Below are 21,709 nucleotides of genomic sequence, written 5' to 3'. Positions count from 1 at the left end.
CATAGGCCTATACAATCTGCATTCATTTATATAAGAAATATCAGTGGACACTGATACTGAGGAAAATATATAAAAGTTAAAACGCAATTCCTTTTCAGAATAAAGTTGAGTCATGTTTTTTCCACGTGTGAGCAAGCGAGGAAGAATTCAGAACATGAACAACTGCTTCCAGAGCTCTCAGCGCCACTAGTGCAGAAGACTTGCCCAGTCACACATGTGGATGGGATGGTGCTGAAGGGACAGCGCCCTTCATTGTTGAGCGGGGTATGACGTGGAAAAGTCAGAGGTGCTCTGACTGCCTTTTGACCCCATTCTGAAGATTCGAAGTTTTCAGTTGGCCACAATTTAACCCAATAGTTACATTTATTGGCGTAGTTTTCTCACTACCTCTCCGGTGCAAATCACAATAAGACCAGACTAGTGTATGAGGCTTTTGATTGACGTCATACCCCTCTAAGTAGTAGGCTACTCTTAATCGATTGGGGCAACAGATGAGCTACATTTGATTAAGAAAGCATTGTCTGTCCTATGCTAGTGAGTGCACTGTTCATTTTTGGGCATTACTTCCGGACAGACGGCTCTGATATCCTCCAGCTATATCTGAGCACCATTTACCAGACACTGTGGAGTTTGCTCGCATCTTAAAGGTAAATCTTCTCAGCATATCTCAACCTCATTCATTCATTGCGCATTGGGATGGGAATTAGGTTACTAGGCTGGGCAAGTTACTGGACCATTTATTCATGTTTTGCATTTAGGCTGTGTGTTATACAGTATTTTCTATCTACATGAGAAAGCAATTATGTGAGTGCAAGAGATTACATTTGGTCTCAAAATCGTATGGGTATAGAAAATGATAGGATATAGTGAACATTTGGTGCATCTCTGTGTAATTGCTTGAGATGAGCTAAGGAAATACTTGGACTTGCATTAGCAAATAATTAGCTATTTTCGATTTTACAGATAAAATAATGTCACACCTTTCCTATTAAATTATGATGTATGATATTCTTCCCTTTCGCACTGAGGACAGAAAGAGTATTTTCATCCAGCGCTGATACCGTTCAGGGACGACCACCTGCGCTATCAACCGGCAAGGCGGTGGCTGTCCAAGCTTAAGGTTCGCAATTCGCAAGCAGCGCTTACAAAGGATCAGAACTCATCAACCCCGCTGTGCAATCATGTCGACTACCGGGGAAGTCCCTGCCTTCTTCAAGAACATGGGCTCGGGTAGCCCCATGCCACGGCAGAAATTCTGTGGCATGTTCTGTCCAGTTGAAGGTTCTGGCGACAGCAAGACGTTGGATTTCCAGTCACTGCCGGGGGGCAGTAGAAGGAGTGACGGACAGGTCATTGACAGGCAGACGGACATCTCCCAGCCAAGGGTCGAGATACGGGAGAGCAGAGGAAAATCAGCCCTGCAAAACCTGGATGACAGGGTAAGAGCTACAGATTTTTGTGCTTTGTCACCCTGGATGAAATGAAATAAAATAAATGTATTTCTTTCTTTCTTGTATATATGTCTGTCTGTCTGGCTCCCACAGATAAAACAGAAATAAATCGACACAGTCATGCAGAAAGGAGTTCACTGGGATCTCTAGAAACTTCCCAATCGGTAAAAAAAAAAATGTCAAGTCGCTTTCCAAACCATTTAGCTATTGCCTTTACTCAATCAATCAATGCCAGGGCAATTAATTATGCCGACCTCTTGAATTACTGTGTTCGAAACGTGACAACCATTATTCTAAATTAGGAAAAATTGACACAAACTTGGTTAATAAAACATTTATATTACACCAAATTGCAGATACAAAATATACACTTACAAAAATACATCTCCCAGTGTGAATAAGCCTCAACATGTTTACTGCTCATTTTAAAATCAATTCTAGCCTAATAAAAATATTCAGACAACAGCAGAGTAAAAACTAACAAATATTATATTATTTATATTATTACCATCATCAATTACAATCGATCAGGGAATTATTTTAACCTAATAATTTAAAAACAGAACAATGGCCCTGTCTACAAAATGGTTGAAATGGGTGAAACAGCACCGCGCATGGTCAACTGGTATAGTTTATACATTTCGCCAGTTCCAAACGAGATCTGGTCCCTGCAGATGGATAGCTTCCACATTTCGCCTGGTCCACACGTAATCTGGTACTTTCAGTATCGGCACCCTCTCCGGGTATTTTGTAGGATACTGGGTTGCAACATAAACTACCAGTTGCATAAAATTACTTGGTTATTTAGCCATTACCTACCAGGCCTAGAGGATAAGGTTTCATAGTCTATTTAATGTTATTGAGGTATGGATCATTGACTATAGGGAAAACAAATCCAGAGCAAGGATAGCACATCCTTCAAATCACATTTCAACCGACGGGATTTTCAGGTGAAGTTTGCCTACATTCCCCATCAGGCTCTGTGATGGGCCATTACTTCCTGTGCTATGCTGGGTGGAGTAGCCATCAGAGGGAGTAGTTCCTGTTGTGAGCTGGCCGAGATTGCTGTTCCATAGGGTCCCTCTGCAATGGGTGTAGGCTATAGGTCGGTGGAAAAAAAAGCTAATGTACTAAGCACACACCTCTGACAGATCATCTACTACTATAATACTCTCTGCAAATATCCTCTGATTTATATTCCATTTCTTGAGTAGTCTAATGTACTAATTTCTCACAATCTGATACTTTTCCATACATTTATATAATGTTTTATATACCTTAGAAGTATTTTTCAAATATTTAACCAGGCAAGTCGATGGCATAGGAACAGTGGGTTACCTGCCTTGTTTAGGGGCAGAACAACATATTTTTACTTTGTCAGCTCGGGGATTCGATGTAGCATCCTTTCGGGTTACTGGCCCAACGCGCTAACCACTAGGATACCTGCCGCCCCAGTATCTCTTTGTATTGTTGATCTATGCTTTTTGTGTGGTTATGATGACGTTCTTACGCCAGATTCTTCAACGATGACATGAATTTATATCCAGGGCAGGCAGTAGTGGTGTAGCTAGCTGGAGCCTACTACTGTACTGGAAACGGCATAGTGCCTGACTTCTCAATGGATCAGGGCGGGGTTCTGCGCATGCACGTTGGGCTTCGTCCAGAGTATATGTCCCTCCCTCCCTCTGTGTCTGAGTCGGTCTGGCAAGGTTTGGTGCATCGGCGGAGAACAGGAGAGAAGACGTGATCTGGAGCTGCGATTATTTTCCTAGATTCTGCGAGCGGTGGCCTCCCCCTTTAGGACGCACGACTCCTTTTGGAATTGTACCCACTCTTTGCTGCCGATTCCACACCGGCCTTATCCACCCGGCGCGCCTCAGTATTCTGAACATCCATTCAATTGATAGCGGTCCACTAAGTGCAGCAAGAACAGAACAGCGAAGATGTCTGGGCAAGGCTATCAGGGCAAGAAGAACATTCCCCGCATTACAGTGAGTTAGGAAAACATGTATTCATTCCATTGAACGAAATGAACATTGTGCATGTAACTAATTAACCTACAACATTCGCCACTCACCATTGGTGAAATTAGGCATGTGGTCCGTAGTTGAATGCTCTCTCGGGTAGACCTACAGCTCAGAGATGAAGGACCTGTTTGCATCAGCTGTGAAATCATTTCTGCACGAGCTCTTGGTTATAGGCCTTTAATAAGGTGCCTATAAATAAAATCGGGTCAACACACGTGATCTTTCAGAGCATCTATTTCAAGGAATTATTTCAATTGTCTTTATTTGACAACATGTAAGCCTATGGTTGACTGTCCACGTTTGAATAAGCTATATCACATGGCTATTGTAAAACTATCCTTGAAATCCATGTTGTCCGTGAATCATTTTCACGCATAAAAGGCAGTCAGCGCACTGATGAGGTTTCGCGGTCGCGCGTTATTACATTTCCACGCCGATGTTCTTTGTTAGGGAACGGTGTCTGGCCGGTTATCACCGCAAGCCAACGAGTGGAGAAAATGCAATAGTTTTCTCGCAACCGCCCATCCGCTGCAATGTCGGGTTCGCTTTTCTGCACAATGCAAACTCGGTTAATTCGGTTAAATGTTTTATTTAAAGGCGGGGTTAGGGAATACAGGCCGTTATTGTTGACGGATTTTGTGTGGTTTAGGTGAGGCAGCCTTGTCTTTTCCCCCAGGTTATTCCCGGGAGCCGGGAGAAATCATGGCGAAGAGAGAATGGCGGTAGGCCTATAGGATAATGGAAAGAGAAGAAGAATGGGAGAGGGGCGGCAGTAGCTCCAATTTCCTTCCTCGTCTCTTAGCTTCCACAGTAATGAAGGGAAAGGGGCAAAAACTATAGACTACTGTCTTTCCATATTGATTTCGCTGAACTGGATCATTAATAGGTTTTCGTCTCTACTGAACTGTACTGGTCTATGAACTCCTCATGGTCACAATAAACTACTGACCCTCATGGTTCCCCACCCCACTGCAATGATCCCATACCTGAATACACCCGTATAAAAGACGTGTAGGCCCACATGTCATAAAACCTACCCTTTCATCGAAAATATGACCTAAAGAAAGATCTTTAACAGTCTAAGCTTTTGGGGGGAGAGCGCCTCTCCTCATTGTGTGTGCATGAGCTTTGGTGTGGACAAAGAAAGCACTTTGAAAGGGGCTTTGGCTGGCATCCTGGTGGGTTACTCCAGCAAGCTGTCAGGCTGGCTGAGTCTAACATAACTGGAGCAGGTTTGCCCTAAACTCCTGCCATATCCTACACCCTGCTTATGTGGATACTGCATTACTCAGTGAAGGGAACAGGCCAGGCCTAACTCACTAATGATCTATTCACACATGCACACACACAGTCTTGTATAACTAACCTTGTGGGGGGACACAATTCAGTCCCATACAAAATCCTATTTTCCCTAACTCCTAACCCGTACTCTTACCCTAACCTTTTCCCGAAAACCTAACCTTAACCCTAACCCTAGCTCCCAACCCTACCCTAGAAATAGCATTTGATATTGTGGGGACTAGCAACATGTCCCGAGTTGGTCAAATTGTTGTTTGTTTACTATTCTTGTGGGGACTTCTGGTCCCTACAAGTATAGTTAAACACGTCCACACACACACACACACACACACACACACACACACACACACACACACACACACAGCCGCAGTGTGTGTTACTGTGCCACACCCCTGTGGCAGGGAGCAATGAGCAATGTGTTGTCTGTCTGTCTTAGAGACAGCCTCAGTCACACACACTTATGGAACCACACAATCCCCTTATAATCCAACAATCTGCTGCTTATCCAGGTCGTCCCTGTCCTTGTTTATTTCATTAATTTACCCATAACATAGCCATCGGTCCCAGGACCAGTGGCCAGGGCGTGTCACTGGGTCTAATTGACTGTCATATCAACTGTTTCAAGGTAGATTGATGACCATGTGTATGAATGTGTTTGCGTTAGTATATCAGCTGTGTGCACAGTCAAAGAGAAGCTCTTTCATTCATTCTCATCTTCTTGCTCCGGGCTCTGTCTTCATCCAGTCCTGGAGTAGACTCCATGATGAGCCTTACTGTTAAAGTGTTAAATCAGAGGAGTAGGAGCCATAGTAGCCCCAACAGTGATCAAGCTAACTCTAAACGGATATAGAATGTATACTCTGGACCAGGGAAAGAGACAGAGTAAGAACAAAGTAGGGTAAATCTAACGTACTAAACAATTCACTGTAAAACCAAACACACAGATACACACAAAGGATGGATGCTACTTTCTGTATTGCAAGTTAATCCAATTGTGTCGTTGTTTTTACACACACACACACACACACACACACACACACACACACACACACACACACACACACACACACACACACACACACACACAGTCACACACACACACACACACACACACACACACACACACACACACACACACACACACACACACACACACACACACACACACACACACACACACACACACACACACACACAGAGATTGGAAAGTCAAAGGCCTAACAAAGGACAGCAGGCAGGCTGCAGTATGAGGCTGTCGTCGTCAGCTGGAGTGGTCAGCTGCAGACTGCAGAGAGAGGCAGACTGGGGAGCAGCACACCTTAGGGCCTCATAAAATATGAATCTCATCCTAAAATCACCACCTGGGACTCTGCCTTCAAAAGATGACTCATTCAATTCCTCCATGAATACGATTATTTTAATTTACAGTCAGACACACTCAAAGTTACAGTTGAAAAAGAAGGAAACATAAATAGATTTTTAGATGTATTTTTATTCAAGAGTAGGACTGAAAGGGCTCCTGTATAAAGATGATGGACTTTATTGCATGAATACTTTTACTGAGAGAGGTCTTCTTGTGGTTCCCAGGATCTGGGGTCAAGAGTTCAGGAGTCAGTGCAGGCTGCCGTGGATGCCTTTTTACCCAGAAGACCCTGTCTCTTCCTGTTTTATCAGTCTCTCTTACTAAAGACAGTCCAGCCTGGCACTGCTCATCTCCAGCCCGCCATTTTCCTACAGTAATCCCGCAATGCACTGTGGCCCGGGGCATTCCATTTTCACACATTACACAAAGCACACTCTTGGTTCTTCATATATGGCAGGTGGCCACCTGCAGTGTGAGGTAGCATGTATTTATGTCTACTTCACCAGCTGGGCACAGGAAGATAGGGGAAGGAAAGCAACTGGGATGCACGCATACCTCAGCCTTATGGTGCCCCAGTGCAACCTGGGATTGCTTCCTGACAAGCAATGTTTCCTTTTTCTTTAAGAGGATCCGGCGGCCGCTACAGAGTACTTCTTTAGTCAGATTGTTGGCTCCACAAAATCCATACTTCTAAATCAGAGCGTCTGTGCGGTGAGATTAAGAGTACAGTAACAGTCATAGTCTACGTGTCTTAAAACTGACAGCCACCCATCAGCAATTCCAGGTCCAAGAGACATAGAGCTGACGGGGTCTGAGGGCGGTGTTCAGGTCTCCCCTCCACTGGAAACAAACTATTGGATCAGTGGCTGTGATTTAGATGAGTCGGCATGCTTGATGCTTCTCCACCCCAGCTGTAGCACATGTTTCCTGGGAGTTTTCCGCTGGGAGAGAACAACACATGCTGTTGCCTGGTTACCTCATTTGACAGCATTAGTCTTCGATCTAGGAAGGCTGCTCAGGCCCAGTAGATGAACATCTTTGCCTAATGGTTTAAATGTTCAAATTTGCCGATACAGCTTTATTTAGGCATCAGTATAGTTTTAATCCAAGCCCTCTATCACATGATACACTGGATTGATCTTCCACACACTGTGGAAAGAGGACTGATCAATGCTACCTCACTCAGTCTATCTCTCTGATATACAGTAAGTCTAACCAATCCAGGCTCTAGTCTGCTGCTGGGCTTGTCATTGGTTCAGATCTGATTTTGACCATAGGGACATTTTGAAAACTTGATTCTACACTTAAATCTCAATTGAATCAGTTATTATTTGGGTATTTTTGTTAACAAAGATGTATGGGCTGTGTTAGTTGGTCAGAGATGATTAATGAACATTGACCAACAACCACAGGCATATTATTTGTCTAAGTTGAATTGATATTTTTGTTGTTGTTGAAACCCTGTCCACATCCTCTTTGTGTGTGGCTGGAACTTGTTCTTAACCAGGGAAGGTCACTGTCATGTTTGGCTCAGGTCCAGGAAAATCAAAACGAGATGCTCTCCCACGGCATGATGCTAATGGCCGTCACAGGCCAAGCAAATGGGGACTTTCTCTGACCTGCAAATGCATCTTCAAATATTCAGCACCAGTGAAACATTTTGACACAGCTACTCATTCCAGGGTTTTTCTTGATTTTACTGTTTTCTATATACTAGGGTAGTAGTGAAGACATCAAAACTGTGAAATAACACATATGGAATCATGTAGTAACCAACAGTGTTAAACAAATAAAAATATAATTTATATTTGAGATTCTTCAAAGTAGCCACCCTTTGCCTTGATGACAGCTTTGCACACTCTTGGCATTCTCCCAACCAGCTTCATGAGGTTTTCACCTGGAATGCATTTCAATTAACAGGTGTGCCTTGTTAAAAGTTAATTTGTGGAATTTCTTTCCTTAATACGTTTGAACCAATCAGTTGTGTTGTGACAAGGTAGGGGTGGTATACAGAAGATAGCCCTATTTGGTAAAATACCAAGTGCATATTATGGCAAGAACAGCTCAAGTAAGCAAAGAGAAACGACAGTCCATCATTACTTTAAGACATGAATGTAAGTAAATCCAGAAAATGTCAAGATGTTTGAAATGTTCTTCCAAGTGCAGTCACAAAAACCTTGAAGCGCTATGATGAAACTGGCTCTCATGTGGACCTCCACAGAAAAGGAAGACCCAGAGTTACCTCTACTGCAGAGGAGAAGTTCATTAGAGTTAACTGCACCTCAGATTGCAGCCCAAATAAATGCTTCACAGAGTTCAAGTAACAGATCACATCAACTGTTCAGAGGATACTGCCTGAATCGCCTTCATGGTTGAATTTCTTCAAAAAACTTCAACTGAAGGACACCAATAAAAAGAAGAGACTTGCTTGGGCCAAGAAACATGAACAATGGACATTAGACCGGTGGAAATCTGTCCTTTGGTCTGATGAGTTCATATTTTAGATTTTTGGTTACAACCGCCATGTCTTTGTGTGACGCAGAGTAGGTGAACGGAAGATCTCTGCATGCGTAGTTCCCACCGTTAAGCATGAAGGAGGAGGTGTGATGCTGTGGGGGTGCTTTGCAGGTGACACTGTCACTGTCAATGCTGGTTAAGGCACACTTAACCAGCATTGCTACCAGAGCATTCTGCAACAATACGCCATCCCATCTGGTTTGCGCTTAGTGGGACTATCATTTGTTTTTAAAAAGGACAATGACACAACACACCTCCAGGCTGTGTAAGGGCTATTTGACCCAGAAGGAGAGTGATGGGGTGCTGCATCAGATGACCTGGCCTCCACAATCACCCGACCTCAACCCAATTGAGATGGTTTGGGATGAGTTGGACCACAAAGTGAAGGAAAAGCAGCCGACAAGTGCTCAGCATATGTGGGAACTCCTTCAAGACTGTTGGAAAAGCATTCCAGGTGAAACTGGTTGAGAGAATATCAAACGTGTGCAAATCTGTCATCAAGGCAAATGGTGGCTACTTTGAAGAATCTAAAATAGAAACTATATTTTGATTTTGTTACACTTTTTTGGTTACTTCATGATTCCATTCGTGTTATTTCATTGTTTTGATGTCTTCACTATTAGTAGAAAATGTCAAAATAGTTTAAAAAAATAAAGAAAAACCCTTGAATGAGTAGGTGTTTCCAAACTTTTGACTGGTACTGTATATATATTTTTTATACCTACAGAGATCCTACAATTCAGAATCAAATGGCTAAATGATACATTTTATGACTATCTTAAAACAATTCCGTATGTTAGCTTAGTAGATATTGCGATCTAAGGGCTTAAACCTACAAGGGTTAAACACAATGAACGGCTAAATAGGATGAAATAAGAAGAAACATGGAATAGGCATATGTAACAGTATAACTTTAGACCAACCCCTCGCCCATACCTGGGCGCGAACCAGGGACCCTCTGCACACATCAACAACAGTCACCCACGAAGCATCGTTACGCATCGCTCCACAAAAGCCGCGGCCCTTGCAGAGCCAGGGGAACCACTACTTCAAGGTCTCAGAGCAAGTGACGTCACCGATTGAAACGCTATTTAGCGCGCACCACCGCTAACTAGCTAGCTATTTCACATCCGTTACACATACACATTTATATACGGAAATACTCCACAGCAGATTGAATTTGAAAGCACTTGACTATTGTTATCTTGGGACCACATTTTTCCTGTAACTTTCCTTGCCGTTTTTGGTCAAGTATGAGTATCTAAAACTGAATGTATTGTTGTTATATCATGATGGCTGTCTTACGCATATTTGTAAGAGTGTGTATGAATGGATTTCAGTAAAGACTTCCAGTTTACACATCTAATGGCACGACAGAAAATGATGTAATGATAGTCAAACACATGACTCAGTTGTTCAGTGAATAGTTGCCAAAACAGGATGGAGTCTTGCCAGGCCCTGCAGCACAGCATTCTGCTCCACATAGATGTGAGAATAGACTGGGTTCATCACTCCTGTCACATGAGTCATCAAAAATGACAACTGCTTATATGCATGTGTCAAGACCTGACATAGTCATCTCTAACAAGACATTCATTGGGGGTTTGTTTGAAAGAGAGTGTGTTTCTGTGTATGTGTTTTATAAAATGTTTTTTAGCTGGCAGGTAACAAGTAACCACCTTTATTGGGGAAAATATACCAAAGGATGTCAATGTCACAGAGAGGGGTTTTCTATTCTTTAGCCCAAATGCATTTTGGGGCGAGGTATTGTTTCCCTTTGGAAAGCAGTTCTGATTGGGGCCAGGGTTTCTAGCAGGGAAACACGCTAGCTGCTGAAACTCAAACAGAGCAGCCTTTGTTTGTGGAGGATGCTAAAGGGCTCGTGACCAGAATGGGGCCACTCCCCTTTTGGAGAGGAGCCCATCACCACTGGGGCAACGCAGGGGGGGTGCCAGGGGGTCAGGTCCCCCCCTCTCTAAGTCTCACACAGAGACAAGTGGCCTGGAGACAGAGGCGTGGATGATTGATTACCAGGTCTGCATCCTGATTGCTCCCTTATTATGCCCATTATTCTGTCATCCAGTCAGGGTGAGGATGCCGGAGGGGCGTGTCCTCAGGCGGGCTTTGCTGCTTGCCAATGTATCATCAGTGCACTCCTCACTCTAATTTGGAACCATGTTGGTATCAGCCTAGCTAGTAAATTATCCATTAGAAGATGTATATTCCAGATTTTGTTCCTGCTCACGACATGTTGTATCCAGCTGTCTGTAATAAGCACACTGTAGTTCTGCTTCTGCATTCACTTTGTCCCTTGCTGTATTAGGATGTGCATGAAGCATTGCTCACACAGTCTCTCTTTAAGACTCTGTAAAAGCTGCTGCTGAGCTCCGATCCACAACCTGCTGTGTATCTGTCTTTTTTTCCTATTTAACTCCTGCTTCCTCTCTCCTATCTCTCTCTCTCCCAAACACATACTTTCTGTCCCTTACTCTGTCCCTTACTCTGTTTCACACACACACTGTAATGGTTGAACGAGCTTCACCCAAGATCTGGTGCTGATTCATATCTGTGCATTGAACTCAAATATTAATTCTTACAGCTCTGTTCTCTGCTCTCTCTCTCTCTCTCTCTCTCTCTCTCTCTCTTATAACAAAATGGATGTGTTAACTAACTAATAGTTATATTATTTTGATTATCTTCTAGAGCGATCGTCTCCTGATCAAAGGGGCGAAGATCGTGAACGATGACCAGTCCTTCTGTGCTGACATCTACATGGAGGATGGCCAGATCAAGTGAGTTTCACAACAACACCTCCTGAGGTTCACTGGCTCTGCCTCCGAGAGTTTAACCATCTCTGAACCATCTTTATTATTCATTACACCGAACAATGGTCGTTGTTCGGTTTTACAGAGTAAGTACAGTCATAATGATAACTCTATTACAACTATCTCTCTCTCTCTCTCCCTCTCTCTCTCTCTCTCTCTCTCTCTCTCTCTCTCTCTCTCTCTCTCTCTCTCTCTCTCTCTCTCTCTCTCTCTCTCTCTCTCTCTCTCTCTCTCTCTCTCTCTCTCTCTCTCTCTCTCTTCCTCTGATTTCAGACAAATTGGCGAGAACTTGATAGTGCCCGGTGGGGTGAAGATCATCGATGCCCACGGGCGCATGGTTATGCCAGGGGGTATCGATGTGCACACACGCTTCCAGATGCCCGACCGGGGCATGACCTCAGTGGACGACTTCTACCAGGGCACTCGCGCCGCCCTGGCAGGGGGCACCACCATGATCAGTATGTACACTACCACCTACACCCTCTCTCTTTTCCCTCTCTTGAGAAGCATTGGGAGGGTGCAGTGCCAGCTCGATCTATGGCAGCGCCAAGTCCTGAACCCATAAAGACCCATTCGTTACAGAGTGTTAGGCTTGCGTGCCACCAGGTGTTGCTGAGTGCGGTGAAAAGTAGATGAGGGAGACATTCAAAACCATTTACAAGTCGTTTATCCACTCTCCTCATAATTGCTCAGTAATAGCGTGGCCTGCCTGAAGCATTCCTAGAGTTTAGATGCCTCAGCACTATGTCATCTGTTCAGGTCCCCTTCCCTCCTCAGTAGTTACACAGACTCCTGGAGAGTTGGATAGCTTTGTCCTATCATGCAGATTGCTGACTCCTGCTGACAGCACTGCAAAGTCCACAGAACCAGCTATGTAAATGGTTCACACATCTCACAGCCCTAAAGTTGCTGTACAGTAGATCCTGATGGAGAACAAAAAATCTGAGCTACTTGGCAAGGCTTGGGGCGGCAGGGTAGCCTACTGGTTAGGGCGTTGGACTAGTAACCGGAAGGTTGCAAGTTCGAATCCCCGAGCTGACAAGGTACAAATCTGTCGTTCTGCCCCTGATCAGGCAGTTAACCCACTGTTCCTAGGCCGTCATTGAAAATAAGAATTTGTTCTTAACTGACTTGCCTAGTTAAATAAAGGTGAAATAAAATAAATTATAGTTGAAAGCACCCCTAACATTACAAAGGAATATTTTAGGACCAATTCGCTAACTGATTGTATGTGTCTGTGTCCACTAGTTGACCACGTGGTCCCGGAACCCGGGGCCAGCCTGCTGTCAGCCTTTGAGCAGTGGCGTGAGTGGGCGGACAGCAAGTCCTGTTGTGACTACTCCCTGCATGTGGACATCACTGAGTGGCACAAGGGAGTTCAGGAGGAGATGGAGGCCCTCGTCAAGGACCACGGTATTGCCACACCCAGTACATATGACATCCTATAGTAGGTTAAGATTAGTTGTGTTTTCTCTTTGTGTATGGTTGTTACATTTCCCAAAGATTGGTTTAAACATGTACGTTTGTTCAGTCTAGTTGGGTCTCAGTCTGTTTCTTCTACAACCGTTATTGGTGTCTTTGTCTCTCTTTGTTTCTCTTTCTCACTCCCTGTACCTTCCTCTGACACGCCCTCTCCTTTCTTAGGTGTCAACTCTTTCCCACTCCCTGTACCTTCCTCTGACACGCCCTCTCTTTCCTCAGGTGTCAACTCTTTCCTTGTCTATCTGGCTTATAAGGATGTTTTCCAGCTTACTGACTCTCAGGTATGACTTCCTTTATCATACGGTAGCTTTTTTGACATTGGCTCCCTGTTTGCTTCACTGGAAACACACAACGATCGCTACCATCACAAAGATCATTAACGGTTATAATAATCTTTAAGAATATAGTATGAAAGGAATTCAATTTATTTCGCACCTCATTAACCATACTATTGAAAGGTATGTGGCAAAATGAAACTGAATGCTTAATAAATTACACTGTATGACATCATATACTCTAGCGCTTAAATCCAGCTGCTTCCCATGGCCTGCTCTGGCTGAGGGCTGAGTTGATGGTGGATGGGGAGTCTGATGCAATAAATGTCTGTGTGGTTCCCCAGAGGGTGTAAAGGATGATAAAACAATGCACCAGTCCATCTCTCTGTCTCTGGTAAAAACAGATTCATCTTGGACGCGAGGCTCATTTGAAAACAGCCTGTGTTGGTCTTTGCAGCTGCCTGAGGAATGCATGGAGGCTGCCCAGGCCAGAGCATTATACTCTAATTTGTGCACGTCTCCCAAGGAAAACGATGATAGCTCTTTATTTCATTTCTGGCTGTTGGGAAACGATGACTCATACTAGACTCATACATCAGTAACTGGTTTTACCACTGATGCATCTGTGAGTGTATGAGTTTTACATACTGTGTGTGTGAAATTGGCATTACAAGTATGCTCAATTAACTTTACAAAACCATGACAAGATGCCAAGTTTGTCTGTGTGTCTGTTCTATGATCCATCTGTGGTTGTCTGATGATGCTGACATGGTTATTTTCTGCAGGTCTATGAGGTGTTCAGTGTGATCCGGGATCTGGGAGCCATCGCTCAGGTCCATGCTGAGAACGGAGACATCGTGGCTGAGGTAAGACCTGGGGCTAACAATACACCATTTACTGGACTATAAAACCCTATTTACTACACCTAACACCGGACAATTTTAAAATATGCCTGTTCTTTTCCGTTCAGGAGCAGCGTCGTATTCTGGAGCAGGGCATCACTGGACCTGAGGGACACGTCTTGAGCCGTCCTGAAGAGGTAGGATGCATCAGCATTTTACTTCCTACCTCTTTCTGTTTTTATCTTCCCTTTTTGTTTCCCAAATGTGTCCTTGCAAGGTCACCTTGACCTCTGAACCCTGGGTGTCTATTTCAGGTGGAGGCGGAGGCTGTCAACCGCTCTGTGACAGTAGCCAATCAGACTAATTGTCCCCTCTACATCACCAAGGTGATGAGCAAGAGTGCTGCTGATGTCATCGCTCAGGCCAGGAAGAAGGGTGAGACACTGTTTCTAGGATGTTTGCTAGGATACAAACATACAGAAAGATGAAGGGAAGATGCACACATGTGAACCAAAAGAAGGGAGAGGCACCATATTGTTTGCGTCAATAACATCATTTAAATCTGTAATCACATCATGTTTCTGATTGGCCTTGGAGGCACTGTTGTGTACGGGGAGCCAATCACTGCCAGCCTGGGCACAGACGGCTCACACTATTGGAGCAAGAACTGGGCCAAGGCCGCCGCCTTCATCACATCCCCGCCCCTCAGCCCAGACCCGACCACGCCCGACTATCTCAGCTCCCTGCTCTCCTGGTGAGAGCACTAACTCAATGCCTTGACACTACCAAGCCTGTGTCTTCTGTCTGGGTTGTCCGTTTCGTCTTACATTGTTTGTTAAAAAAAATCTCAGACGAGGCCTTTTGCCTCTTGCCAGGCCGTCATTGTAAATAAGAATGTGTTCTTAGTTGACGTGCCTGGTTGAATAAAGGTTCAATAAAAACAAAAGTGGATTGGACTATGAGGACAAATACCCATATTCATGATGTAAAGTGTTATCATGGTAACAATATCAAGTAGGACAATCATCCCACTCTGACCCCAGGTGTCACAGTCTGTTTGCTCCCCTCAATGTCTCCTCTCCCACCCTAATCTCTTTCACTGTGCCCTCCTCTCCAGTGGGGACCTGCAGGTGACTGGCAGTGCCCACTGCACCTTCAGCACTGCCCAGCGTGCCGTGGGCAAAGATGACTTCACCCTCATCCCTGAGGGTACCAACGGCGCTGAGGAGAGAATGTCCCTCATCTGGGACAAGTGTGTGGTGAGAGATGAATACATACTATATACTATACAATACAGTCACATATTCTCACATACGGTACTTAGAGTGGAACATACTGACATGTAGATATAGTGTACAGTATGTGTATTTGTATTTGTTCACATTTTTACCTTACACACTCACATGTCCTAACAACACAAAGTTAACTGCCTGGTCTCTGTTTTCACCTGGCCCATCCAGGTGACAGGTAAAATGGATGAGAACCAGTTTGTGGCGGTCACCAGCACCAACGCTGCTAAGATTTTCAACCTGTACCCCCGTAAGGGCCGCATCGCTGTGGGCTCTGACGCTGACCTGGTACTCTGGGACCCAGATGTCATCAAGATCATCTCAGCCAAGAGCCACAACTCGGTCAGACAGTCACACACTACGCACAAATACTGTACAGTCAGGAAGGCACAATCTACTGTATATCCAGCCATATGGTATTACATGTTACCACAGATTGATCTTTGGGAAAATGCCCCAAAATAAATTGTTCATCTTTAAACATTGAAGTGAACATAATAGGTTAAATTGTAATAGTTCTATGAAACGACTCTCCATATTGGTCTTTTTATGGTCATCTTACTCCTGACCACGTATGATTGGTTGGGTTCCCCAGCACTAGGCCGTGGGCCTTATGTTGACTCAGGGGAGTGATGTCATCCTCAAACTCTGCCAGAGTACTGAAACATGTCATTTCTGATTGTTAGCAGGCAAGTCACACTGTTTGTGTGTGTGTGTGTGTGTGTGTTCGTGTGTGTGTGTGTGTGTGTGTGTGTGCCTGTGTGTGTGGCTGTATGTGCCAGTCTGTATGCATATGTGTTTTTGATATCTAATTGCTCTAGCTCTCTATGTTCTATGGTTTCTTTCTTTCTGTTTGGTCAGGAAAGAGACTCATTTAAATGTGGAAAATTGGTCATTCAGAGAGAGTGGTGTGTTCGTCCGTGTGAGGTGGGATGTCCAGCCTCCGTGTGACCTCATGCTATTTCTAAGCCCTGTGAAGCCCACCAGATTGCCTAGTCAGCCAGTAGCTTTTAGGAGGTCACACTGGTCACACTGGTCACACTGCACACTGCTCTCCACTGCACACACCCTGTTGTAACTGCCTTGTAACACTCTGCTCCTCGCTGCCTGGCTTAATCAATGGTCTGTTGTCTGGAGAGACTCAAATCTCACCAGCACATCAATCATGCTCTCTCCAGAAGGGTTTTCAATTGCCATTTATCTAACCATTGAAAAACACATAGGGAACTGTTAATGATTTGGCCCACTATAAAACAACTGCTCCACTGGCACACTAGTACCACACTAGTACTGAACACCAATCAACTCACACAAATCACAAGAGGCTGATTGATATATGGAAATATTGGTCAGATTGAAAAAAATTATATACCATATTTCCTCTCCTCCTTTCTCCCCCTATCGCTCTTCCAGAATGTGGAGTATAACATATTTGAGGGCGTGGAGGTGCGTGGCGCGCCCCTGGTGGTGATCAGCCAGGGTAAGATGGTCCTGGAGGAGGGGAACCTCCACACCACTGAGGGGTGCGGCCGCTTCGTGGGCCGGAAGCCCTTCTCCGACTACGTCTACAAGAGGATAAGGGCTCGCAGCAGGGTACAGCACTGTTATGGAACTGTGTCATTCTGGGCTGTGTTGTGCATTTTTGTCTTTTATTACCAGCTTGAGTGTTACTGATGTAACTAGAGGAGTGGGTTGCAGTCTTTGTTGATAACCTATATTATGTTACGTTGTTTGCTGACAAGCTGGATGTTGCATTCCACTATCAGTAGGTTTAGGTTGTTTGATCTTGACTCTTTATTCTGCCTCTTCCCTGTTTTCCAGCTGGCTGAGCTGAGGGGAGTTCCCCGAGGCCTCTATGACGGGCCTGTCTGTGAGGTTTCACTCACACCAAAAACTATGACTCCTGCCTCTTCTGCCAAGACCTCTCCAGCCAAGCAGGCAGCAGCTGGTGCCCAGCCTGTCCGCAACCTGCACCAGTCAGGATTCAGCCTATCTGGTGAGGAACACTTGGGTGGATCGATCTCATTAGAGATACAGTATCTGTCATTATATCTCAAACAATCAAACGTCTTTGTGAAGCCCTTTTGATGTCAGCAAAGTGCTTATACAGAAACCCAGCCTAAAACCCCAAACAGCAAGCAATGCAGATGTACAAGCACGGTGAAAGAAACCTAGAGAGGAACCAGGCTCTGAGGGGCGGCCAGTCCTCTTCTGGCTGTGCCGGGTGGAGATTATAAGAGTACATCGCCATTAAGGCCAGATCGTTCTTCAAGATGTTCAAACGTTCATAGATGACCAGCAGTGTCATATAATAGTTGCGCACTATTATAGCTTTGATGATAAACTTTTTCATAACAATGAAAATCCAGTGATATTGACATCCTCCTCCTCTTCTGTATTTGTAGGTGCTCAAGTTGATGACAACCTTCCTCGACGTAACACCCAGCGCATCGTGGCGCCACCCGGTGGCAGGGCCAACATCACCAACCTGGGTTAACAACTCCTATTGGCCACCAGGGGAAATGAGGGCTTGAGGGGAGGGGCATCAGGGACTAGGGGCCATTCCACCAGGAGGCAAACCCTCTAGCTACAGTGCCTGACCAAATCTCCCCTCCTCAATCTCTCAACCCCTCTCACGCTCCCTACATCTTTCCCCGACTCTTTCCCCCCCAACCCCCAAATGCCCCACCCTAGAGGAGACACATAAAAATGATTTGCCTCATTTGAAGAAAAAAAATGAAAAAACAACACTCCTAATATGAGCACTTTGGACTGTATAATTTAGTGTTTTATACTGTACTTTCTACCTGCCATGTATCATTCAGTTTAGTTTTTTATTTTCATGTTATAATAGAGGGCTGAAGTGAGACTAGACTGAGCAGTTTTAACACGGCCAGAAGGTCAAGACGGTGCTTGTTGCATTTGCATAGAGGAAGTGCTTTCCGTCCCTCTTTTCTCATTTTGGATGTATGGTGAATGAAGTATGGAGTCACAAGGGCAGCATGTTGTACTTGTGTTTTACCTTCAGATAATAGACGGGTTGGTTGTTTAGTAACAAAACCGACGTGTGTGCAACTATTAGGCAAAACAGACAGTGTTGGCTTAAACTATTGACAACATGTAAACTCTATTTAGTCTCCAAATGTTTATTGAAAACATAAATACATTTGCACAATGAGCATTTGTCTCTCAAATACATTGTTACAGTTGTAAGTTTAGCTAGCTAGCGAATTTGAGCCATATTAGCATAGACATGACATCAGTCAAAACACCTTGAAACAAGACATGGTATCAATATCAAGATTCAACGAGCTGAAACGAGCCACCTACAATTCCCTACATGGCAGCTTCCTGTCATTGTTGCTCGCTATTGGTCCGTTCAGAATCATGACAACGCACGCCTTCCGGCCACATTGATGCGGGCGCATAACTTTCGTTACGTTGTCGGCCAACCCGTCTATGGGCAAATTAGATTAGTTGCGCTAAAATTGTGTAGTGAACATGGAGATGCTAATATGCCTTCCTCAATTGATATGTTCACTGTCTGTGTCTGCTTTCTCTTTGTTCTCTACTGTTTATACAGCTTCGCCCTCCAGTGTGATTTTCATCTCCCACACTGTTCAGATCAGTTCACCACTGGCTATGATCAACGCCATTTATTGACTTGTTGCTATAAGGAAAATGATTATGAGACTGTAAAACCGTCCATTGTTATCGTTTGAAAATCACTGCACGCTGGTAGTAAGCTGTCCTCGTCCCCAGGCTACGCGATGATACATGAGATTAGTATAAGTCAAACCACTGTAGTGTTGAAAACCTAATAGGAACTTGTCACTGGTGCTCACCTCATGTCATCCCACCCGTAGCTTTGTTAGATTCTAGATGAAATGAAAAAAACATGCCCCATATTTGAAAGCTGCTTGTGAAGCAGGGAAAGTCCAGTATAGTAGGAGAAGGAGTTGGCGGGTGGTGAATAGAACGCTGTCTCCCAGGGAGAGGCCATTATGGAACTTCCATGAGAGGAGATGTGACTCGAAGTTAGGATGTTGGGAGGAATGTAGCCGGGTGGAAGGGAAGGAAGAAAGATGTTGGTGAGAATACTAGAGAATGCCCAATTTCTCATCGCAAGATGGTGCCACACTCCTTGTACTCAGCTACGCTGTAGTACAGTATGTGTCCACTGCCCATATACCTGGCTCGAAGGGTATTGTGACCACTCACTGTTATGGGATCTTTAAGATCCATAGACCATTTAATTGACAGTGTTGCAGGTAATCACATGTATTGGTCACATACACATATTTAGCAGATGTTATTGCGGGTGTAGTGAAATGCTTGTAAGATATCATCCTCCCACTGTTCTAGAATGTCCCAGTACCAACCAGTGCATTTAGAAGACTCACAGTCTATTCTATTCATCCACTCCATTTCCCTTTTAACTCTTTATGTGCCTGAACCCATAGAATTTGTACTGATAGTTTGATTTGTTATTATTCTTATTGTGGTAAGAGAAGGATGTAAGATAAAAATGTAAAATAGCCAGTGTTAACCGATACAAAGGTGCCAGATTTTGTTCTTTGGTATTCCACTGGTAGTGCTCCTGTAAAAAAAGATCTATGCTTAATATGTTGAAAATGTTTTCATGTTTTAGTGTTTTTAACCGTACTTGTTTCTGCTATTTAGTGTCATTCTGTACTTAGTGGCCTAAGGCTGAACACTATTCATTTGAGCTTGAAAGTAGACATGGAGTATTGTATTTCTAACTAGTATGCAGTGTTATGTTGTGAGGGTCTGGGCGCACATGCACACACACACACACACACACACACACACACACACACACACACACACACACACACACACACACACACACACACACACACACACACGCACGCACAGGTCTCAGTGCACCACTCCTTTGGGCCCAGACCTGGAGTGACAGTAATGGTCCTTCACTCTCACTCGTTTTGCACGGTCTGGTTTTCATTAAGGCAAAGCAGTCCTCCAGCTGTTTTTCTTCCTTCACTCGCATGTCGGTGAGATCTTGGCCTAAAAGTTGCCATTCTGCAGTCTTCGCCTTTTCCTCTCCATGACTTAATACAGAGCAAAACACTCACTCATGCTGTTATGCACACACAGACACACACACTGTTATGCACACACAGACACACACACTGTTATGCACACACAGACACACACTGGTATGCACACACAGACACACACACTGTTATCCACACACAGATACACACACAGACACACACACTGTTATGCACACACAGACACACACGCTGTTATGCACACACAGACACACACACTGTTATGCACACTGTTATGCACACACAGACACACACACTTGCACGCATGCACTCACGGAACAAGTGGTGTCTGTATGTCCTTCCAGTACATTGGAACTTTGGTTTTCATGGCCGTGTTAAGGTCTCGTAGGAAGCTCTTAAAAGGTCGTCTCTTTCAGGGTAGTAACAGTATCCGTGTTTATGGAATCCATAGCAGGGAAATGAAATGTTGACACTTCAGTGTCACTGCCTACAGGGAATGAGATGAGACAGGGATGAGAGGGAAGGTGGTGTTGAGATGTCTGCTTGTTAGTGTTCAATCACTCAGGTGGCAGCGTTCAGGCCACTCCAGTGCTTATACTCCAACAAAACTGTCAAATCTCCCATGTGAGATGAGGGCTAGGACAAGTCTTCGTCCTCACATGTGTAGAGTACATGGCTGAGCAAAACATCTCTTTAGTCTACATTTACCTCCTCTCTTCTTCTATCATTCTCATTGAGATATTATGGTCATCATGATTATGATTTTGATTATTATTATCATGATTATTGTTGTCATTATTATTTTTACTATGATCACTAACCATATTTAAAATCGTTGATTCTCCAGATGTTGTTCTCGATCCAATGAAAAACCCTATCCGGTGTATTGGCATCTTTTCAGCATGAGTCTCCTAGTTGCTTGCTTAGTGTTGGAATGCATATCTCTCAAACAGAAGGTGACGCAGGGTTAAAATTATTCATCCCTCTATTCCCATAGACTGGGCTTTTTTTCACTCTGATTTGGGGGAGGGGGGAAAGAGGGGGCTGCCGAAGCACAAATACATTTTGGCGGCCAGACGTACATGAGTCCTCCTGAGACTAAAAGTATGTCTTCGCTTGTTTCCACCCCGCTCTTCCTCTCTCTCTGGCTCTTCCATTGTTGCCACATTGCCTTGACCATGAGGCCCTCCAGGCCTCACTTTTTGTTTGTCATGGCAACGCTTGTCACATCGTAAGTTACCCATAGCAACCCGTCCAGACCTGGCGCTATTAGAATAACATA

The 21,709-nt window shown here is 44.4% G+C and overlaps 1 protein-coding gene across 3 annotated transcripts; it reads left to right on the top strand.

Annotated features, from left to right (window-relative positions):
• The first annotated feature begins 514 nt into the window (after positions 1 to 514).
• LOC109874339 (dihydropyrimidinase-related protein 2) lies at positions 515 to 21,709 on the top strand. Of its 3 annotated transcripts, none has more exons than XM_020466204.2 (15): positions 515 to 647; positions 1,034 to 1,439; positions 11,361 to 11,449; positions 11,756 to 11,940; positions 12,731 to 12,895; positions 13,184 to 13,245; positions 14,025 to 14,105; positions 14,210 to 14,278; positions 14,396 to 14,516; positions 14,679 to 14,835; positions 15,199 to 15,340; positions 15,542 to 15,712; positions 16,784 to 16,963; positions 17,192 to 17,366; positions 17,776 to 21,709. In XM_020466204.2, exons 2-15 carry the CDS (start codon positions 1,182 to 1,184, stop codon positions 17,865 to 17,867), a joined length of 1,947 nt encoding a protein of 648 aa, XP_020321793.1. In that variant the 5' UTR covers positions 515 to 647; positions 1,034 to 1,181; the 3' UTR covers positions 17,868 to 21,709. The 3 variants fall into 3 exon arrangements, with proteins under 3 accessions (XP_020321793.1, XP_020321794.1, XP_020321795.1); XM_020466205.2 differs by having other exon boundaries at positions 1,029 to 1,439; XM_020466206.2 differs by lacking the exons at positions 515 to 647; positions 1,034 to 1,439 and adding an exon at positions 3,118 to 3,442.

Source organism: Oncorhynchus kisutch, linkage group LG29 (genome assembly GCF_002021735.2).
Source record: "Oncorhynchus kisutch isolate 150728-3 linkage group LG29, Okis_V2, whole genome shotgun sequence".
Classification (NCBI taxonomy): domain Eukaryota; kingdom Metazoa; phylum Chordata; class Actinopteri; order Salmoniformes; family Salmonidae; genus Oncorhynchus; species Oncorhynchus kisutch.
The sequence above is the reverse complement of the archived record's forward strand: the minus strand, read 5'-3'. Positions and strand labels throughout refer to the sequence as shown.

What these genes read in the sequence shown, in the direction of transcription:
- LOC109874339 (XM_020466204.2), top strand. Translation starts at nt 1,182, where the DNA reads ATGTCGACTACCGGGGAAGTCCCTGCCTTCTTCAAGAACATGGGCTCG. An exon ending in TCATCTGGGACAAGTGTGTG is followed by an intron (nt 15,341 to 15,541) that starts GTGAGAGATGAA and finishes TGGCCCATCCAG; the next exon opens with GTGACAGGTAAAATGGATGA. An exon ending in CAGCCAAGAGCCACAACTCG is followed by an intron (nt 15,713 to 16,783) that starts GTCAGACAGTCA and finishes TCGCTCTTCCAG; the next exon opens with AATGTGGAGTATAACATATT.